General features: G+C 54.6%; 4 protein-coding genes across 4 annotated transcripts; 1 reads left to right on the forward strand and 3 right to left on the reverse strand.

The window, feature by feature from the left end:
* Window positions 1-7,756: 7,756 nt before the first annotated feature.
* On the reverse strand, window positions 7,757-10,166 carry CDEST_08852 (Putative serine/threonine-protein kinase, active). The gene is made up of 3 exons (XM_062925011.1): window positions 9,655-10,166; window positions 8,861-9,536; window positions 7,757-8,790 (listed from the first exon to the last, which is right to left on the reverse strand). Exons 1-3 carry the CDS (start codon window positions 9,689-9,691, stop codon window positions 8,499-8,501), a joined length of 1,005 nt encoding a protein of 334 aa, XP_062781062.1. The 5' UTR covers window positions 9,692-10,166; the 3' UTR covers window positions 7,757-8,498.
* A 238-nt stretch (window positions 10,167-10,404) lies between these two features.
* On the forward strand, window positions 10,405-11,692 carry CDEST_08853 (Putative alkylated DNA repair protein AlkB). The gene is made up of 2 exons (XM_062925012.1): window positions 10,405-10,817; window positions 10,875-11,692. The coding sequence occupies exons 1-2, from the start codon at window positions 10,544-10,546 to the stop codon at window positions 11,636-11,638; spliced, it is 1,038 nt and encodes a 345-aa protein (XP_062781063.1). The 5' UTR covers window positions 10,405-10,543; the 3' UTR covers window positions 11,639-11,692.
* Window positions 11,693-11,959: 267 nt separating this feature from the next.
* On the reverse strand, window positions 11,960-14,307 carry CDEST_08854 (Putative glucose-methanol-choline oxidoreductase, FAD/NAD(P)-binding domain superfamily; the record flags this gene model as incomplete). Its single annotated transcript, XM_062925013.1, has 7 exons — window positions 11,960-12,025; window positions 12,082-12,761; window positions 12,814-12,909; window positions 12,957-13,421; window positions 13,477-13,603; window positions 13,658-13,881; window positions 14,100-14,307. The coding sequence occupies 7 exons, from the start codon at window positions 14,305-14,307 to the stop codon at window positions 11,960-11,962; spliced, it is 1,866 nt and encodes a 621-aa protein (XP_062781064.1).
* A 2,531-nt stretch (window positions 14,308-16,838) lies between these two features.
* CDEST_08855 (Putative rmlC-like cupin domain superfamily, rmlC-like jelly roll protein) lies at window positions 16,839-18,710 on the reverse strand. Its single transcript, XM_062925014.1, has one exon. It carries the CDS (start codon window positions 18,136-18,138, stop codon window positions 16,993-16,995), a length of 1,146 nt encoding a protein of 381 aa, XP_062781065.1. The 5' UTR covers window positions 18,139-18,710; the 3' UTR covers window positions 16,839-16,992.
* Window positions 18,711-20,431: the final 1,721 nt, after the last annotated feature.

The raw sequence follows: 20,431 nt of genomic DNA on the forward strand, positions 1-20,431 counted from the left end.
ACACCCCCTATGTATGCCCTCTCCAGTTTCTTGGGTCTGTGGGCCGACACTACAGCGCAGGGCAAGGGTTGAAATGCGGAGGGGGAAGGAGGCCAGGAAGCTAACGCAAGCACTGTCAAACAGCCCCAGTCCCTTTTCACGAACTACGCGCATCTGTGCGGAGTCTCGTCCGAATCATCGGTCATCTCGTAGCACGTCGCAAAGACGTGAGTCGAGACGGGATGGCAGCTGACAAGAAAGCGGTAAAAACACGGTCCACGACCACATGTCCGAGCCCTACAGGCGACGGCGTCGATAGCCCCGCGCCATGCGTCTTTCCAAAATGACCACCTGCGCCGGTGGCTTCGCCATGATGCGCAGGCCACTGACCAGCTCGCCAGTTGTGTCAGGTGTCCTAGCTCGACCCAATTAACACCCTCTCGTAGGCCGTATCAGAGCACAAGTTGCTCACTAACTTGAAATCCCTACGTTGCCTATTGCGGCGTATTCAACTCTGCTGATGGGGTTGGGGTGCCCGCTTTGGCAGCCACTTATCTCGGGCAGGATTGTGCTAACCACCGCCATCATGCATCAAGGGGTTGCGTCCTCAATAGCTATCACGCCTGGGGTTTCTGGAGCAGCCCAAGCTCCAGTCCTGCTGGAGATTCCCCTGAAAGGCGCGACGGGTCCGCATCCTCTTCTTTACGACATAGCCCGGAGGAGGGAGGGGGGTGACCACACCTATGATGGCTTGCCCTGGAGAATCGATTGTGCAAGCCTTGATTGAGGCTACCCTTCATTGGTGGTCTACATTTGACTCTATTACGAGGGAGGGTCGACTTCAACGGGGTTTTTACTGGCCAACGGATTGACTAGGTACGATTACGTGGCAGCATCACCGCTTGCCACTATCGCCCCGACATGTACAGGCTCAACCTTATGTAATATCAGGCATGGAGACAAACTTGCCACACAGATAGGTGCCATGGGACTGCTCTATCATGCCAGCGCACCCATTCGGTCTCGTCCAGCTCTTACGTCGTTCGGCCGGCTGGCCGGCTGGCCGGCCGTCCTTCACCCAGACCGTCTCGGCGTCCGACCGAATTTCTCACCGCTTCCCCTCCCCCTTCCTTCTCTGGACGACTCCCGAGCCCCAACTCCCTCCTACTCAAAACCCCGTCTCCATAAATCACGGGAAGCCTTGCCCCTTCGGTCTTGGTGCGTCGGAGACCTCTCCGAAGTATATACATGGCGAGCGTGGCGATTGGCCAGAGAGACCTATCTGTCAACCACTATCCCAGCCGTACGAGCTCGCCAATCGCGATGCGCGCTTCGCTGCGTAGGCCATACGAGATGGCTGAGCCCCGAGACAGACCTGTGCTGTGGCTGACAATCGCTACACCGTGGGTGTACCATAGATTGCACGTTCAGGACTCGGGAGGCCTTTGACGAAATTTCTTATTCCTACGCTGGGACGATTTTACAAAGTGCATTCAACAATTTTGTGTTGTATTGCGCCCCTGACACTAGGCCACCGGGGGGATCATGACTGTCAGTTTGACACAAAATGCACGGCCATGTCCGCATCGGAGACAGGTGTTCGATGGTGATGTATACATCGTAGTCCTGCGGCCACTAAAGCGATGAAGCTGAAGCAGTGAGCAGCGCCAGCTGAGTCGGGGCATGCCCATGCCTGCTGGCTGCTTGGCTAGCTAACCGGGCTATCGCTGGATCTGTACCCCGCATAGACCGGCCCTCTCCACCTCAGCTACCTAGGTACTGTACACATGCCCAGAGGACACGCCCCCCCCCCCCTGTGCACTGGGTCTGCTGGAGGCTTCGCACATTCCCATTCGCCCAGCAGGGATTGCGAGGTGTGGCGCGTGCGTGTTCCCAGTCTGTCATCCCATCGCTGATCACCGCCGGCCTCGGCTCTTTAGTCAGTCGATCGACAGCTGTCCCGATCGCGCTCCTCAGGGGTGGTCCTACCCTTGTTCGAGCCGCGCTTCCCAACATAACGCCCATATTGTCTCTCGGCCCAGCGACCCCAAGTAAGGAATCACAGCGTCTCTTCAACAGCATCAGCCACACTTTGAGTCCCTGCGCTGCTGGCCTTGTTGTCCTCTCCCTCCCACCCGATCCGCCACTTCCCGGATCTACGTACAGGTACAGTCACCAAACCCACTGACCTAGCTTCTTGGTTAGTTATTCGCATCGTATCCTCGGCCTTCAACCCCACGACCCGTCGCGATACGAGCTGCTGTCGTCGCAAAAGAAACCCCCGTCTTTCCCCAGCCCCTTAGGGACCTCAGCAACGCCACGGCGGTGCATTTACGCCAACGTCACGTCCCAGAAAACCACGTCCCAATTACCCGGAGAAGAACATGCCAGCAGCAAAACTGCCAAGCCCCTCTTTCGTACGAATGCCATCCCCTTGGGAAACCCCAACAGTGCAAGACGACGACGAGTGAGCCATTGGCGATGTATCAGCCGACCGCGGCGTCCGCTTGCCGAAGCGTGGCGTCCGCCCGGCCGCCTCGATCCTTTGACGTCCGTCTCCTCCACAACATCGAAGCGGATAGACTTCGCTGCTTTTCACTGAGCTGCCAATACGTAACAACGACGCCGACCACCACCAACCAAGTAGCAGACAGACGGATTCCTCCGTGACGCCTCGTCGGCACGTCGCCGAAACGCTGTTCCTATTTGGGACCTGAATCAAGCTCAACGCCGGTCCTCCCAAGGAACGCCAGGAAGAAACAAACAACAGCAGCAACAAAAAGGGCCATCGTCTCCATCTCCAAAGAATGAGACCGGGCTTCCACAGTCTCTACAACCCCCGACGGCGTTTGGCGTTTGGACACCTCTCTTTCGCTACGTCGACACCCTCGAGTCCGGCAAATAGCTAAGCAGGCTGTCGCATACGATCGCGAGAAATTGAAGGGAGGGGTGCTTTTGGGGTGCAAGTCGGCTGCGAGGGGTTTAGGATTGCTACCCGGCGCCAGAATTCTGCAGGCGGCTTATTCCTCGTTTTGGTCCATATCCAAATCTTTGATCCTAAGCGGTAACAGCAAAGGACCCCACCCTTCTAATCTTGTCAGAGGGCAAAGATCGTCCTGTCCCTGGTCCAGGACAAGCGATGAACCATTCGCTCTCTCAGCGGCGGCGGGTCGGCCCCCAAACGCCGCGTTTCAGCAAGCGCGTCTTGTCGTCCAAGCCTCACCTCTTGTTCGATCGCTGAGCTGCTCGACCAAGACTAGCGCCCGCGCATCTGCCAAATTGAACGAACAGGCCTTCGTTCCAACCCCTCGGGAGCCTGTCGCCTCTCCCACAAGCGCCCGTCATTAAATCACTGGCCTCCTGGTCTATCCGCGCGACATGCCTACGAATAAACGCCGCACGGGGCTTCCAGTCAAATGGGATTGTACGAACACAGGCCTGCAGGTTGTGACCCACAGATAGAAATAGCCACGGGGCCACGGCAATCTGCGCAGCCGCCGCAAGCATAAATGCATCCACCCCGGCCCGCCATTGGCCCCGCAGCCGCAATCACCTAAGTTCCAACTGACTCCAGAATCCTTCCTGCGTGGACTTATCCGCGAGCAAACAACAAACAAGACACAAACAGATGCCCGAAAACAGTGCAATTGGTTAGATCTTGCTGTTGTATGCTTTGGGCGCTCAGTCGTGCCTTTCTGCGCCTCTCTGCACCCCCCTCGTCATCCAACCAGGCCATGAACCCGACAGCTTGGGCTGCGGCGTTCAAGCTTGTCTGCCAAGAGCAAGACATGATCCAGCTCTCAACTCTCAACCCTCTTGGAGTGTAGTACACATCATCGCCGGGGCTCCCCACCAACGACACGGCATACAACGACAGCATAAGGGCGTCTTTTGCGTCCTGTCATAAGCCCATGAACTTCAGTCCGCATCCGGCAAGACACTGTCGGCCACCGCACATGGCAGAGCAGCCTCCTGCTTCACCGACAATCGAAAACCCTAACGGGCACAGCCTCCACAACATTCTGATCCTCCCCGTCTGCGGAAGACTAGCAGCGCGAGTCCCGTCGGCTTCTGTCAATCGTCTTTCCCTCCAGGGTGTAGTGTCAACTTTTACCGTACCGCAAGCTCCAGGTCCCTAAGACAGGAACCGCGCCTTTGGGATCGGTGCCTCGACATTCTCGCTTTCGTATCGCCCATCACACACCCTCCATGTGGGTGCTCTGGACAGTCTCAAGCCTCGCAACCTCTTGGCTCGATGCATTCTCTTTTGTCCTACGTCTTCATTCAAAGCCTCCCGTTTGCGGCATCGCCGGTGACGTGCAGAAAACTTCTTCGTTGCCTTCTAGCTCCCTTCTACTGTTCGCACCATCGACCCCCACCCGCACAGCGGCATACGTACCCCATCGATACACACTTCAAATATACGCACCAGCGAAGCCACCCGTAGAGAGGAAGAAAGCCCAGAGCCAGGAACGGCCGAAGGCGCGCCTGCGGAGATGTTGCACTCACGCGATCTTCATGCGATCTTGTCCCACAACACTCCGAGAGTCCGTAGCGTAGTGGTGATGCTCACTGCATGACACAAAGCCCTGTTCAGCATAGTACTTGCTGTCCACGTTCATCCATTTCCCTTTTGGACGCGAATTTAACTTCCCGGGCTTGGAAAACCAGCCAGGCACACAAGGACACCGGCGCCCGTCGTCACCATTCTAGTGTATGGTAGGTTAGGTTTTCCACGAGAGCCTTGTCGGGGAAGGGGAGTGTCTCTCATCTTTTCCATTACAGGCATGGTCGACCGAGCTCGAAACTCTGTTACAGCTTTCACAGAATCATTCTCGCAGGCCGCGGATTTCGAGTCCTGGGCGCGTGTTCACGGACTGGGTCTGTCGACATGTTTCCAGCTTTCTGGGTCCCCTAACCCTTTTTCTTTCTCACCTGTCCCTCCCGTTTGGACCCGGTATTTGGGACTCTTTGGTTTCGCACGTAAGAAACAGTCGGCGGTCTTGTCTCACCTTCATACAAGTCCATCACAGGATCCGGGAACCGGGTTAAGGTAGGATGTTTTATACTGAGAGCAGGAGTTAGTGGAGGGGTTCGCGCCCGTGAGACTGGGATCGCAACAACGCTGGAAACGTTGGCGATCTGGTCTTGGTGTTGAAGTTAGTCACCCGTGACGTCCCGATGCCGATGTGGCACTCCAGTTTTTGTCTACACGACGAAAGTGCCACTCTATATGCGCTATGCTTTCCCAAGCCGAATCGCATCCGAATGCCCGAGATCTCTTAGACCACAATAACGAGGGGGTGCGGGCCAAAAAAAAAAGGGGGGATTGGACTTGTTTCTTCCAAGTGCCGTGCTGCTTGTTGCAAAAGTTCCCAGTGGGATGAAGCTTATTGCCGTCTTCTTACGTTTCACGTCCTTCTGGAAACATGACTGAGTGGGCTTCCCGCGAACCTCTTGGCCCAGCAGGGAGGGGGACGGGGGTTGTCGAGGAGTCGGGGAGTCATCACCAGAGCAGAACGCCGGAAACGGACCGGTGCGGATCCAAGCCTGGAAGCGATGGGCGTGGAGGACGAGTAAACACGGACACGGAACTTTCTCTTAGCGCAGCCTAACGCCTAACCCCCTCTTGTATCCTACCAGGTACCTTGCAGCCGTATCCAGTTTGTTCCAAGGCTCGCCAAGTCTCCCAAGCGCGATGGACGGGAAGGGGCGCCGTGAGGCAAAGGCTTGGCCGGGTTGGCTAGGGTTGTCATCGCAATGTGTTTTCTCCTTTTTCATTGGTCCGTTCGTTCATGATGTTTCTATGTAACCTTATTCTCTTCCTACCCAGTATCCTTTGGAATCTGGGTGTACCTTCTTTTCGAGATAGACATCAAACAATTACTCTTTTCTTCCTCTCCCTTCATTTGTTTTTATTTTACATTTATCTTTCATTTGAAAAGAGGAGAGATGTTGTGCGGGTTCCGAAACACACACGTTCGATCTCTGGAGTCATGAGGCCACTAAGCAGATCTTGTTTTAAGTCGTCGTTGGATCAGCGGCATTTGGGGGGGGTTCATCATCTTCTTGAGGAGTAAAATCGGTCTTTCTTTGTCTGATGTCCATTTGGGGAGGGAAGGGGCTGACGTGTGTCTTGAGAGTTTGAGTTGTTCGGACCGCGTTCGTCCCGTCTGCCCCGGGACGATGCGTCCGCGGCGGGGCGGATGGAGCATATGCCAGGGGAGCTTTTTGATTCCGATTTTCGTGTCAGTATGACAATTAATGGTAAAGCCTGTAGGCCAAGATAAGAGAGGAGAGGGAGAAACCACTGACCCGGCCCGAGGAGTCCATTTGCAAGACAAGAGGTCTCACGCTGACGTGTAAAACCTCTTCCCCTCCTTCCTCTACTTTTCTTTCTTCCCATATTTCGGGCTGTGTTGACTAAGTCTTCGTTAGAAGGAGTTGGTATCCATCTTATTGTTTCCTGTTGTTCGTCGCCGAAAATGGAAACCGTTTCGCCGTGCTAAGTGATCTCATCCATTCAACCCCTCCACCCCTCCCATCCCTTCACCCGCACAAAAGGGCAGGTTACACAAAACTAAGGCTACAGGTGAGCAAGACGACACACGCTTTCGGACGGGAGAAGAAGTAGGAAAATCTCGTCTTGCAAAAGGTGTTCAGAAAGGGGGGAGGGGGGCGTGGGTTCCTGAGACGGTAGCATGTTCTGCCGATGTTCAGCATCGTGCGTGTTTCTCCGCGGCGAGAGACGGGGATTAGACGGCTCCCTCCCTCCCCCGACGTGGTGATTGATCAACTGTGATGAAGGAAAGTGTATGCCGCCGGGTAGTCTATCGTCCTCGCTCCTTGCACTATGCCCGTTTCCCACCACACACCCGTCCTTGCCGTTTGGCGATCCTTATGTTCTTCGACGGATGGGGATACCACCCCAAAAACTGCCGGACAGTTGAGCACTTTTCTTCGCGTGACAAATGAGCTGATGTGGGCCAGCGGCCGTGGGAGGTGGACGGCACTAGAACGTCGAAGGGGGACTGGTGTAAGTAAGCCACTCTTTCCTTCCATTCCCCCCCTTTCATTTCTTTTTGGTCCTCGAGATAGATACGTTTCGATTCGTCGGACCACGTGCTTCCTTGGAATACGTGTGTGTGTGAATACTTCCTACGCATAGGAGCAGCTCCCCCTGGACATGCGCCGGACGAAATGCGACGCCAGGCCACGACATCATTTCATTCGCCAGCCGGACGTCGAACAATCTTGCGCGTCTGGACTGGAACTCACGGCTTCCCACGTGTTGCATCTCCACCTCCACCTCCACCTCCTACGCTCTCCTACGCCTCCCTCTTTCTCACTCTGAGATGTCCGCTGGAAGTCCGCAGGAGGCTTTCCGGACGAGAAAGGGCTGGACAAATCAGTTCTCAACTGCCGGGAGAGAATGCCCTACTTTGATTCTCTTGGGCGTCGGAATGAGCTGATGATGGCGGTTCGCGCTCAGCCAAGCTGCCCGATGTGACTGTTCTCGTCTCTCAGCAGTGAAGTTGAGAAACCCGCATGGTTGGAGGATACAATTAGCCTCCCGGCCCAGCATGACCTGACCATCTCGACATCTGTCACAGACTAGAGCCTAGGCTTATGCAGGAAGGGTGCACCGTCGCTGTCAACCCGTCGGGCCGGCCGGTCAGACAGACACAGCGGACGGCGACGAGAACTAAAGCGGCTGGTGCTGATCTAAAATCATCCATATAAACCGTCAGTCACATCTGGGCAGTGAAGCGAGCAGTGACAGCTGAAAAAGTGGTATTGCGGGAAAACAGGCAGAATGCCAAACGTGTCTTTTTGTTCCATTAACCTGCCCTACCGACACCGACCGTATGCATCATCTTTACTCCGTACATTAAGATTTACGACAAATGAAATTAGAGAAGTCGGATTTCTCCCGTTTGCTTGGGATGGGAGGGGGGATTCTTTTCGTGGGTTGTTCTCTTTGGGCCGGCTGCCTCCCTTGCGTGTCTGGTGTAAGAAGGAACTATCAACGAGTGGTCATAAGTCCCACGATGTGTAATGTGTTCTGGGCCAACCGCAATGTGGCAGAAGACACCCCATTGTGCCATGGCAACGTCTGACTGCCGGACAACGAGTCTGAGTGACTCGGCACAGTCGCATCTCAGGGGGTATTGTGTTGTCGTTTGGTTGCAAACGCTTCCCGTTACCTCTCATGAAGCCCCCCCCCCAAATCATCTGTCCCCTGGCGATAGAAACGTGAAAAAGTCTGTTGTGTGAAGGGGACCACCCACAGTGACAAAAAAACAAGAAAAAGACAAGACATCCCCTCTCGGTATCCTGGAAAGCACATAGGATACTGAGTCATAAAGAGCATGCTGTTTGTCCCAGGTCTCGGTCCTCCAGAGACACCACCCCTGCCTGCCGCTGAATCGCATGCTGCAGGTTCCCAAGGTGGCATCTCAGAAGTAGTCGAAGCGTCGATTCTGCACGGGGGCCGCGTTCGTGGTCATGGGGAACTCCTAGTTGCCATAGTATCCGTTGGTGCGCTCGTTGGCGCGGCTGCTTCTCGTGGTCTGACCAGCACTCTGGTCGGGGTAGGACTCGAAGTACGGGTGGTTGCAGGCACCCTTGGCCGAGATGCGGCTGGCCGGGTCATACACCAGCATCATCTCGAGGAGCTCGAGGCCATCGGCGTCGAGGCTCGTGCACAGGGGCAAAGACTCGTCTCGGATCCACTTGGGGAACGAGCTCTTAAAGTCGGGGTACGAGGTGACACCGGGCCAGACATCCTCGGTTGGCGTACCGAGCGTGCTGTAGGGATAACCGTTAGCGAGCTGTGCAAGGTGAAGCAATACTCCTTCGCGAGAACAGTAGCACGTACCGGAAGATCTTAAAGATCTCGTCAATCTCGGAATCGCCGGGGAAGAGGGGCTTGCGAGTGCACATCTCGGCGAAGATGCAGCCGACGGACCACATATCGACACCGGTCGAGTACTGGCGTCCACCAAGCAAAATCTCCGGAGCGCGGTACCACAGGGTGACGACCTCGTGGGTGTAAGTGCGCAGGGGCACACCGAAGGCGCGCGCGAGACCAAAATCGGCCAGCTTCAGGTTGCCGTCTCTATCGATCAACAGGTTCTGGGGCTTGAGGTCGCGATGAAGGACGCGATGGGAGTGGCAGTAGCGGACGCCGTCGCAGAGCTGCCACATGAACTTTTGGACAACGGTCGGGCCGAGGCCGAGACGGCCCAAGTACTCGGAGCTGCCCTCGGGCAGAGCCTTGCCACGGCCGCCGTCGGCAACGGGCAGAGACTCCATGTACTTCTTGAGATCAAGATCGAGGAATTCGAATACGAGGTAGAGCTTGTGACCGTCGGCGTGAACGATGTTGAAGAGGCGGACGATGTTGGGGTCGCGCATCTCCTTGAGGAGGGAGATCTCGCGGATGGCAGTGGAGGGAACGCCCTCGTCCTCGGCTTCGAGGCGGATCTTCTTCAGCGCCACAATGCGACCGCCATTGAGGAGGTCGCGGGCCTTGTAGACGACACCGTAAGTGCCTAGAGAAAGAAGGGAAAGGTCAGCATTATTGTTTGTGTGATGGGTCTTGCGTCATGGTATGCCAAATCCAGGTTCGGTGCGCTTGCAGTGCCATTGTCTGGTGGAGTGCGTGCGTACCTTCACCGATCTTCTCAAGCTTCTGGTAGTTCTCCATGATTGCGATGTACCGGAGATTGACAAAGCGAGGGTTCAAGGCGGGAGGAGGTCGCAAGAATTAAATCGAATCGATTCGCCTACTGATCGAGGGCAAAGGCAATCGTGAGGTTCGGGGTGGCCTTTGTTGGTGGGGTGTGGGTGTCAAGGCCGCTGCGTTGTGTAGGTAGTCGCCTCAGGGCCTGGAGGGGCACTGGTATGGAGGGTCTCTTGGTGAGCCACCCTAAGGGAGAGAGAATCGTGTGTCGTTGTCCGGGGGCAACGTGATACACGCAGGGGGGAGGGGAGAAGCAGAGGAAAAGATCAAAAGTTAGCCGTTACGAGAAGGAAATCTCCATAGGAAAAGAGAGAGATGAAGCGGATTGTTGTCGTCGGTTGCAAAAGAAAAGGCCCAGGCGGGAAGGGCGTCCTCGGTAGGCGGATTGGGCGATGTTTTGTGGTGCTAAAATTGCACTTGGTTGTCGTTGTTTACTAGCAATGAAGAAAAACAAGGCGCGATCCGATCTCACCCAACCAAGAGCCGCTGTAAAGCAGGGTCGCGTCCCAACTGGCAACTTGTGGCGTGGGCTCCCCTGACAGGCTGCCCGCACTATTTCTTATCGATAAGGCTGAGTATCGAGATTTGCCTATCCTCTATCGATAAGATCCCCTGGTGGTGGGGTCAAGGGACTCTTAATTTTGGCTCGCCGAGTCACTGAGGGTGAGAACGTACGATATGAGAGTTGAGAGGGTTGCAGGACTGTCTACAGGAGCCTTTGAAATACTGTACCTAAACGGTCGCATACAATAGCACTTTCTGCCAGATTCTTGGCGTTTGAATCATCTTCCGCAACCCTCGTTCCATCGAGTCGCAATGGGAACTGGAATGGTCGAGCTTGACGCCCATGAGCAGCCGTCGGAGGCAATGCGGGCACTATGGAAGGGCTATTCAAAAGCAGATCAAAAGGAACTCATAAATGGAGATTCAATCGATGACCCCAGGTCAGCCGAACAAGCTGAAAAGTTCTCAGTGGCTGGGAAGATTTCGGTTGAACAGCTCGGCACTGCTTTCTCTCACATTACTTCAACCACCGTCGAAACATCGTCACTCCAAGAGGTTCCCATTCTCTACCACCCGCTTCTGCCAGGTGCGTGGTTTATGCTAAAGCTATGTTTCAAGGTGAATGGTTTACTGACCGTCCCAGGGCTTCTTATCGTACCGAACCTAGTGCCTCCCGAAGTTCAGAAGACTCTCCTTTCGCAGATGATCAATCGGGATCTTAGCGTCCCGACACATCAAACAAATCTTCACCTTCACTACGACCTGCCGTACCCGAAAGCTGCAGATGGGTCTCCAGAGTCTTTCTTCTCATATCCACCTGACCAAACACCCATCTTCACCCCTAAGGACCCCTCGGTACACAAGCCCCTGTCCATCAAGCAAGTCATGGAACGACGTCTCCATTGGGTTACCCTCGGCGGCCAGTACGACTGGACGAACCGGATATATCCCGACGAGCGTCCTCCCCAGTTTCCTTCCGACATTGCTCAGTTCCTGAAGACTGTCTTCCCCGAGACCGTCGCCCAAGCCGCCATCGTCAACTTCTACACGCCTGGCGACACAATGATGATGCACCGCGACGTCAGCGAGGAGACCGACAAGGGTCTCGTCAGTCTGAGCTTCGGCTGCGACGGCCTCTTCATGATTGCGCCGAACGAGCCCGAAAAGGTGTCCGACGAAGCAAAGGCTACTGGCAAAGAGTACCTCCTTCTCAGGCTGCGCTCCGGCGACGCCATCTACATGACCAAGGACTCCAGATTTGCGTGGCATGGCGTGCCCAAGGTCATGAAGGGAACATGTCCAGACTATCTAGCCGACTGGCCGGCGGAGGATGGCAAGTACGAGAAATGGAAAGGCTGGATGCAGAACAAGCGGATCAATCTCAATGTGAGGCAGATGAGGGACTGATAGTGAGCATGGAACACTGGCTGCATATTGGGAGCGTCTCATTCAAGTTACTTTGAAAATACCATGAAACTTCTTTTTCACCAAGCTCTTCTCGTCAAGAAGAATACTTCCGATTTGATTTGGCCTTGTATTTCTCTAATAGCCTGGGAGAAACTGCCCCTGTGTCGGCTTTGCATCTTCTGGCTAGCATCCGACCACTCTGTAACAACACGCATATCGGGAACAAAGAGACAGTACATCCTCCGATCAAGAATCGAATAAAAACAAGAAGCCTGGAGAATTTGGAAGAGTGGGACACCAAGATAGTCGTGGTCCTTGTCATTATTTCCAGAGCTTGTTGGCTGACTTGCAACCACGTCTTGCCCGGGATTTAATCAAGTCGGCAGCCTGAAATAGCGTTAGTATACACATCATTGCCGATAATACCTCTTCAAAGTACTCACCTTCTCGGCAACGGCATAAACGGTCTGTTGCGTGTATGCACCTGGCAGGTCAGGCTGTATGCTGGCATCCACGACACTTAACCTCTTAACCCCGTACACCAGTAAATTCTCGTCAACGACACCGCCAAGCTCTCTCGGCAGCATCGCCGCGGTGCCTACGGGGTGAAATGTGGTTGGACTGACCAGCGCCCTCACGGCCGCGCTCAGACCCTCGAAGCTCGTTACGTTCGCCCCGGGAACCGTCTCCTCTGGTGCGAATTGGACGAGACTTGTCTCGAGGAAGTACTTGCGCGTGAACCTGATGAACTCAACCTGAATGTCGATATCTGTCGGGTTGCTCAGGGCGCGGTAGTCGACAACGGGGTCCTTAAAGAAGGGGTCCGAGGTGTCTATCTCAATGGTGCCGCGCGACATAGGGTGGAGGAGGACAAAGTTGCTCTCCGTGGGAGCGCCGCGGAGAAAGAGGTTGTAGAAGGCCGCGCCTTTGGAGCGCAGCGCTGCGGCGTGCGCTTTCTGCTGAACCGCGTAACCGGCTATGACGGTTGCGTCGGTCCCGGCGGGGAGATAGGCGGCCGGGTCTTGGGATTCATAGGCGGCGGTGATTTGTTCGAACGTGTCTGGGGCGATGACAGGGAAGGGGAGGAAGGAGGCTGCGTTGCCCACGCCTATGGTCAGGGGCCCTAGAGTCACAGACTAAGTGAAGATTTCTACTTGTGAGGATGGAGAGCATACCTGTCCGGTTCGCTTCGAACTCAGCCTGGGCGAGATTGATGAAGGTCTGGTTATTCTCGAGGTCGGTCATGTCGGGATGGATGTTGAAGTTGGCGACTGCGGGATGTCAACATGTGTGCGTCCACTTTATATCTACGTCTTACATCTGAATGTAGCACCGGCACCAACTGGGTGGTCTTGGAAGTTGTGTCCAACGCCAGGGAGATCGACGACGACATCGATCCCGGCAGCCTCGAGTAGGCTCTTGGGACCAACGCCACTGCGCTGGAGAAGTTGAGGAGTGCGGATGGCTCCGGTAGCGATGACAACCTCTTTCTTTGCTTTCACGGTCCGCGCACCCTCGGCAGTGGTAGAATTAGCCGCAACGAACGAGACACCCACCGCCGTCTCACCATCGAAGAGAACTCTCAAAGCCTTTTGACCAGTGATGGTCTCATAGTTGTCTCGCACAGCCTCTATTCCGTCCCAGTGACCCTTCCTGGCCATTGATCTGGTCCTGGCCACAGGGTCGGATGACAGAGGATACCAGAAGACTCCAGGTTCGCCAGCGCCCGAGTCCGCGGGGAGGTCGACTCCCTCGATCTCGGCAAAGGCCGTCACTTCGTGCTCTACAAGATTCCGTTAGATGCTGCTGTATGAAAATATGACAGCGGATTGGAATACTCAGCATTGGCCAGTGAAAGGTAGGGAACGAAGCATGGATGCCGGATGTGTTTCCCCAGAAGCTTTCGTCGTACTTGATATCGAACTGTTCGACCAGCTCAGGGGTGGGGGGATGGAAGTTCCAAGCCTGAACCACCGTTAGCATACTCGATATTCTTTAGATGCAGAAGTCTCGTTTTACCTTTTTGAAATAGGGTAGTAGACCATCCCAGCTCCATTCGGAGTTGTCACTGAAGTAGGATCCCCATCTGTTGTAGTCCTCCTTCTGACCTCGGTGGACCTGCATAGCATTGACTCCGGTTGAGCCTCCAAGCATGAGGCCATGAACCACACCGAAGCTTCGGCCGTTAAGGCCCTCTTGGGGTGCGGAAGGGAAACGGAGGGAGTTGGTCGGGTCGCGATAGCCTGCCAATCCTCCCGCGACGAGATTCAACGCAGTCGAATTAACTACAGGAGAGTTTCAACTGGATGCTCTTGAATTACGGAGTAACGAAGCGGTATAAGGAAGCAAAATAGACTCACCAAACACACCCAACTCAATCACCAGCACGGTTTCTGTCCGTAGAAGTTCCTTCAGCAAACCAAACTCAAAGCTTTCAAGCCCCTTCTGTGAAAGAACTTACCCTCGCCGCTCTCGGTGAGTCGGTCAGCAACGGTGAGACCGGACGTCCCCCCGCCAACTATGATGTAGTCGTACTCGGCTTTGACACCCACAGCTCTCGGTAGTATCTTCGTATGGGCGATGGAATCAGGAACACTGAGGGCCAAGGTACCCACAGTGCTCAAGGCCAACGCGGCCGCGACGGCCGAAAGAGGTGAAGTCTTGGACATTGCAGGAACCCACTTTGAGCTTTTGATGCAGGACAGACGGAAAGCTTCGATGGCAGCAAATTTGCGGAGGTTTCTCAGAGACATCGTCATGTTTTCCAATATATATACCTTTCCATACCCTGTATTTCTCACGCGGTCAGCTGCATGATGCCGACGGGGCACATCTGCGCCGGGCACCTCTTGTGCACCTCTCTCTCTCATCGATTGTCGGCCTCCCGCAGGAAGCTGCATTACTTGCTGGCTCTTGTGGTGTTCCAATGATCCAGATTTCGATAACGTATGCCTGTATTCACATTCATCTTTTCATGACCAATTGGATGCGGTAAAATGGCATCGGAAGGCAAGGGTTTGCCACAAGTCCGAAACTGAGATGCTCCATGGCGCACTGAACCTATCTCATTGAATCATCATTATATCCTGCGTCTTTATTTCAAACCATCGCAGCTTGCTTTACATTCTGATCAATGCCATCATGTTCTTCGAGGTGACGAGCAAAAGACCCGAATGGGGCTTGATAACTTGCTTTCCACCGTAGAGGAAGTTATCTGATGTCTTCTCAGGAAGAGCTGCCCCGCATCGGGCATGTTGAGCAATGAAGGAGGAGCTTGCAGCACTCTGCATGCATCCCTTCATCCGCCGTCTGCAAGAACAACACTGGCCACACTGCGGGTGAACGGGTTGTTGCAGCGTGGGAATTCCTGGGCGCAGCTTCTCGACCGGGCGAAATGTGGGATGGACTAAGGGAGAGTATGAAAACGTTGAACGGTTATGCAAATCTCACCGGGTTGATGGCACCTGAGGTCGCATTCACCAGCTGCGCCGTTGACATGCATCGGGTCACGCCATGTGCTTTCGTCCCTCGCCGGAGCGGGGAAGTTGACGAGCGTTCGGGAGTCCTCTCGGACTGGCGTCTGCCTAATGTCCTACCTTTCTCTTACTTACACGATTGGCCGTTTCGGTGTTGGGAGGAGGATTGTGAACGGACTTCTATCTTCACCTTCACGACTGCTGCCTTCTAGTCATGTAAATTCCTCTATTTTGTATATAGATACTCAAAAGACAGACGAGATTCCACTCAGCTTTCTTGGATAATGCTATCTGAAGTGTCTCTGAGAGGCGAAGGGGGTAGAAGTATGGATGTCAAGCTTACACCGTTGCCAAATTGGGCCTAAGTATTCATTTCAAGCGAAACTTCTGTCAATCTTCTGTCAATCGGACTCAAAAAACCGAGGACAGTTCGTTCTGTGTTCATCTTATGAGCCTTCAGGGCAAGTAACTTGGTGCTTGTTTGAAGTTGATGAAGCCGAGCACCCGAACGACTCTGGTCCAAGGTAGCAAGAAAAGTATGATTACTTCTAATGGGAGTAGGGCACAAGGCAAACTCTCGCTACTGCATTGACATGTTGACGACGCTCACGGCCTTCAATCCGTCAACCAAATGTGAAATTCGCCCCGAGGGATATAGGTGCCACTTTGAAGATGCCGATCTTCACGAGAGGCTTCGAGTCCCCTTTCGATTGCAACTGAAAGAAAAATAGAAAAAACTGTGGAGCTGCGACGATTCCACCGCGTGGGAAGGGTTCGAAATGTTTCTTATTGTGGTCACTTGCCCCCCCTCCCCCCCCCCCTCCACCTAGGTGTTACCGACACCGACTTGAAACGAGTCGATACTAACCACATCGTATGCAGTTAAAAAAAAAAAAAAAACCCCTCACCGAACAACTCGCTTCTTCAGCATACGGCTTGTCTCTGCTAGCCCTTCTGCCTGGAAGTGAAGTGGAAACGAATCTAATCGACTCGACATCTCGACGGGGCAGTGGCTGTGCCTCGCCAGAGCCCCCTTTCTAGACCCTCCCCCATATGAGGGCCACTCTTTCGAGAACAACTTATTCTAGCGGTCAACTAGTCAATTACTGGCGACAGGGCCTCCGCTCGCCAATCTAGTGAAAATCATGCCGTGTCCGGAATTGGCTGGATTTCCTCTCCGTCACGCGAGCCAAGCTGTCAGTCTGCCTCGCCCGAAGCCCTGGCCAGATCAACCTAAACCGCCAAATATGAAAGACTAAACACGGAACTTAGTTCACTGAATTTACGATCGGCCCGACCTCTACCTCGAACTGTTACGCACCGCCGAATCTACGGGCGAGTTCAAGGGCCGGGCCCGCGGAATGGACTATGGAATTTAGACATGAAGTGAGCATCCCTGACCCTCCGCACGCCTAGTCGAACATGCGGACTGTATCATCGCTCAAGTACTCCCGGAAAGATATCGACAGCATCCCTACACGATGTTGCGCCTCGTGTGCCCCCGCGTACCAGTCACCGAGGGAGTGGAGAAGGGCGAGACTTCGGGGTACTCCCCGCCAAGAGGTAGTGCCCCTTGCTTTCACGATCAGCAGAGCAGTATGAAGAAAGACTTTAGTACATAGGGTCACCGCCACGTAGACGGCCTCATGTGGATTGTCGAAATAAGTCTATCTGAAAGATTGCATATGGTACCTCTGGGCCTTACACCCCTACACCTCGACACCATCGGCCTCATGCGGCTTGTGGGCTGCTCATCCCGGGGGTATCGAGCAGGAGAACAACTGAAGTAGAAATAGAAGCAATTTGCAGGGGGGCCGGTCTATGTATAACACGAAAGGTGCTACATACAGAACCCCCCCTACGGCTACCGCGGCAGACTTACTGTACAGTGAAACCGGCGTTGACGGGGTACGTCGCATACTCCCAAGGCACAGCCCTCTGGAGGAGCTGGTAATCGAAGCCATCACCCCCACCGCTCACGTACAGGAACTTTGTGAAAGCAGCCAAGGCGTTGTAGGTGAAGGGCGTGTAGGCGGGGATGAATACAACGTCGCCCTGGATCAGCGTCACGGCATCGTATCCGTCAACGGCGATGTTCAGGGCACCCTCCTCAAGCTGGAAAGCCAGTGGCTGGGTCAGGTTCGCCTCATTGGCTGTCTGGTTCGACAGCAGGGGGCTCAGGGTGATGGTCCCCATTGTGAAGTTGCTCGCCGTTTGGTCGGCCGTAGCGAAGGGAGTGACAAGATGGTAGACGCCTCCGTCGACGTTGAGGTACTTTGGCCCGCGGTTCTTGGCGATGAAGTTGGGCGTCACGGCGTCGGGAGCCAAGGCGTTGGCGGCTGTGTGCCAGGCGTCTTCGTCACCCCCGGCGCTGCCGTTGACGAGGTCTCGGCGCGGGTTGAAGTCAAGCTGCGCATAGACGTCAAACGCTTCCAGGGCGGAGATCAGCTCCGGGTTGGAACCGGAGGACCCGTTGACGGCGGCGGGGACGAACTCGGCGCCCGTCGAGGAGTTGAACTCGGAGTTCGCAATGGCAATGAACAGCTGCTCGAAACCGCCTGGCTGAATTACGCCGGTGAGCTGGGTGTCCGGGTCGGTGATCTGGAACGTGTGGACCGTGTCGTGGGGTACGGCACCGTAGTCACCCGGGGTGAGAACGCGGGCCTGCTCGTCGGTGTCGTTGGTCTTGGCCCAGAGCTGGATCTGGCCCTTGGTGCAATAAAAGTTCTCGTAGTGCGTCTTGTGGGTGTGCGGGAGCACGCCGAGCTCGGGCGAGTCCGGGGCGTTGGTCTGCATGAGAGTAAAGGCGCCGGCCGAGGAGTTGCCGGTAACGGAAAAGCGGTAGACCTGCGCCCCGACGGCGACAGCACGGCCAGAACCCTTACGAAGGACGTAGGGCTGCGAGACATCGGGTGCTTGATCGAGGATGAGAGTCTTGCCGGTGGTGTTGGTCTGCTTGAAGGAGTGGCCCTGGGGAGCCGCTGCTACGAGCGGGAGGCCAGCCGCGAGAGTTGAAAATCTCATGGTAACTTGGTGGACTTGAGGTTGGATTTGGACGTAGGTCAGAGAGTGGTCCTGGGGGGGATGCGGGCAAGGTGAAGAGACAACAGACTGTATCCTGCATCCATGGGGAAGATCTTCACAACTTTATAGCATTTACATCAGAAAACCACCTAGCATTACGGCCGGACATATAGATCCTCGCTCGGTGTCCGAGCCGTTGCCCCCTTACCGGACCCCATCGCGGGATTTTCACCTGATGCCACCTCGGGCAGCAGATGTTGCTTGTTTCTGGGCCAATCGAGCACAACGGACTTCCAGATTGAGTCGAAATACCGGTTGTTTCCGCTGACTAAAGCAGTTTTCCGAAAGAAAAACGTGAAAGCGGCTTCTTTTTCGGCCCAGATCGTCTCCATCACATCCATCGGCCCGCTGTTCATCCCATGCAAAGAAACGAACGGCAAGGATCGCTGGCATCTCGCATGCCTAACATGAACCAGCTAAAGACGGCAACCGCGTAACAAGCAAATGAAAAGCGCCGAGAGGGAGCCCGAATGATACCAGACACTATAACGGTGGGCGATAGTGGGTTGGCGTGCGTATGTATCATGATGATTTAGGAGTTGAATTCCACTCGAAGATGGGTCTTCCGAGCAAGGTTGACGTAGATAGGGTCGGAATTCCCGGACTTCCTGGTCCACAAGCACTTGTCAAGGGCTCTTTATCCACCCTGACTTGCTTGGCTCCACCCGGAAAATCCGGACTGATACAAGATATCGAATGGAGCAATATGGAGAGCAGTAAGATGACTTCTCAGGGGCAAGCTTCTTGTGGCCGTCATACTGGAAAGATGATGTCCGGTATCCCGCTCTCAATGTCATTTGTAACTAGTATTTCTTGCAGCGTATGCACTTAGCGCTAGCCAAGCAGTCTGCCGATGACAACCACACTCGCAGTTGATGATGTGCTTCCCTATGCGGTTCTCCACTAGGTAAGTAAGGCCTTGTAATTTTGTACACCGGAAATACACGCCGGACCTTTTGCCGCAATGCTGTAGTCAGTCTTTAACGATAGAAGGTCTGCGGAAGGCATTGAGGATAATATGACAAGTCACGAGCTGGGAATGCCTTTAAAGTGTCTATCGACCTTACGAGGCTTTTGTGGATTGAGTTCGAAGACCTAACCGCTCCCGTGAGCAATCAACATGCTGCTCTTCAATCTTAGTCCAGTCTTTGACTCCTCATGGGGCTTTGGAGGCCGTTCTGAGAAGGGTGTTGCACTGCCCCGCCTTGGGAACCTGGAGTTTGTCTTGTCGATTTGTCGCCCATCTTGTTTTCAGGACGAGATGACCACCTTTCCTGGATGATTTACATATGGGAAGCCCGATGCCAGCCGCCAATCTGAGCTACGCTGTGGAAGCTGGTATACATGATGAGGTGGTGTTGTCGTTTTCGATACCAAACGCGCCCTGCTGCAGTACCGGCAAGACGGACTTGGTTGCCGAATGACACGGATTTCTCCACTTGCTTCTGCGATGAAGCCTAGCTCGGTTGGGTCTGCAACCAGGCAAAGCGGCTGCGCCAATCTGTTGGGTTCGTGACGCTTGACCCACGTCGTCAGAGGCGGTCAAGAGCAAGGCGCTTGTTGGTTCACCAGGTACTTCCAGATGAGGCGGGTAAGGTAGCAGCCGACTTTTGGGCTTCCAAAGACGGTCAAGCTGTATGGGAGATCTTGGAACGCCCACTCTTTGTCGAGGGTGGAATACTATACCTTGCTTACAGCCTTGCTGCCTTGGATTAGAGTTGAGCCGTTCCAAAGGGGATTAATGAGTGGCAGTGTCATAACACCAACAGGGATCTAGCGCTTGGGGAAGACTGAAGAATCCCAGTTCCCTGGGACGGCGGGGAGGGGGGTTCGTGCAAGGAACAGACAGAACCTTGTGTGTCGGGGCGTTTGCAGATCCTCAACGGTGTGGCTTTTCATACGAAACTACCCCTGATGGGTTGTTCGTTGAAGGGGCTAGCATGACGCCTTGGAACCTTGTGATATCATGTCTTTCGCGAACGAGAGTCAGGTCTACCGTCCATGAATGTGAAGAAGTTGGTTGAAGCGCTGGCGACGGCGCTTGTGGACAGTGTTTTCTGGCGGGGCAGGTTGAAAGCAGCAGGAAAGCGGATGATTCAAATGGCAAGTAGAAATCACAACTTCCCCAAGCCAGACCCTGATGGATGTTTTGTCGTAAGTGCGGCTTTAGTGTTTGCTGGCGGCGAGACAAAGCGGTTGCATATGGGATATACACGTCCGAAACCTACGAAAA

Source organism: Colletotrichum destructivum, chromosome 5 (genome assembly GCF_034447905.1).
Source record: "Colletotrichum destructivum chromosome 5, complete sequence".
In the NCBI taxonomy this organism is placed as follows: Eukaryota; Fungi; Ascomycota; class Sordariomycetes; order Glomerellales; family Glomerellaceae; genus Colletotrichum; species Colletotrichum destructivum.

What these genes read in the sequence shown, in the direction of transcription:
- CDEST_08853 (XM_062925012.1), top strand. Translation starts at nt 10,544, where the DNA reads ATGGGAACTGGAATGGTCGAGCTTGACGCCCATGAGCAGCCGTCGGAG. An exon ending in CTACCACCCGCTTCTGCCAG is followed by an intron (nt 10,818 to 10,874) that starts GTGCGTGGTTTA and finishes TGACCGTCCCAG; the next exon opens with GGCTTCTTATCGTACCGAAC.
- CDEST_08855 (XM_062925014.1), bottom strand. Translation starts at nt 18,138, where the DNA reads ATGAGATTTTCAACTCTCGCGGCTGGCCTCCCGCTCGTAGCAGCGGCT.
- CDEST_08852 (XM_062925011.1), bottom strand. Translation starts at nt 9,691, where the DNA reads ATGGAGAACTACCAGAAGCTTGAGAAGATCGGTGAAG. An exon ending in GCTTGAGAAGATCGGTGAAG is followed by an intron (nt 9,537 to 9,654) that starts GTACGCACGCAC and finishes TTCTTTCTCTAG; the next exon opens with GCACTTACGGTGTCGTCTAC. An exon ending in GAGATCTTTAAGATCTTCCG is followed by an intron (nt 8,791 to 8,860) that starts GTACGTGCTACT and finishes TTATCCCTACAG; the next exon opens with CACGCTCGGTACGCCAACCG.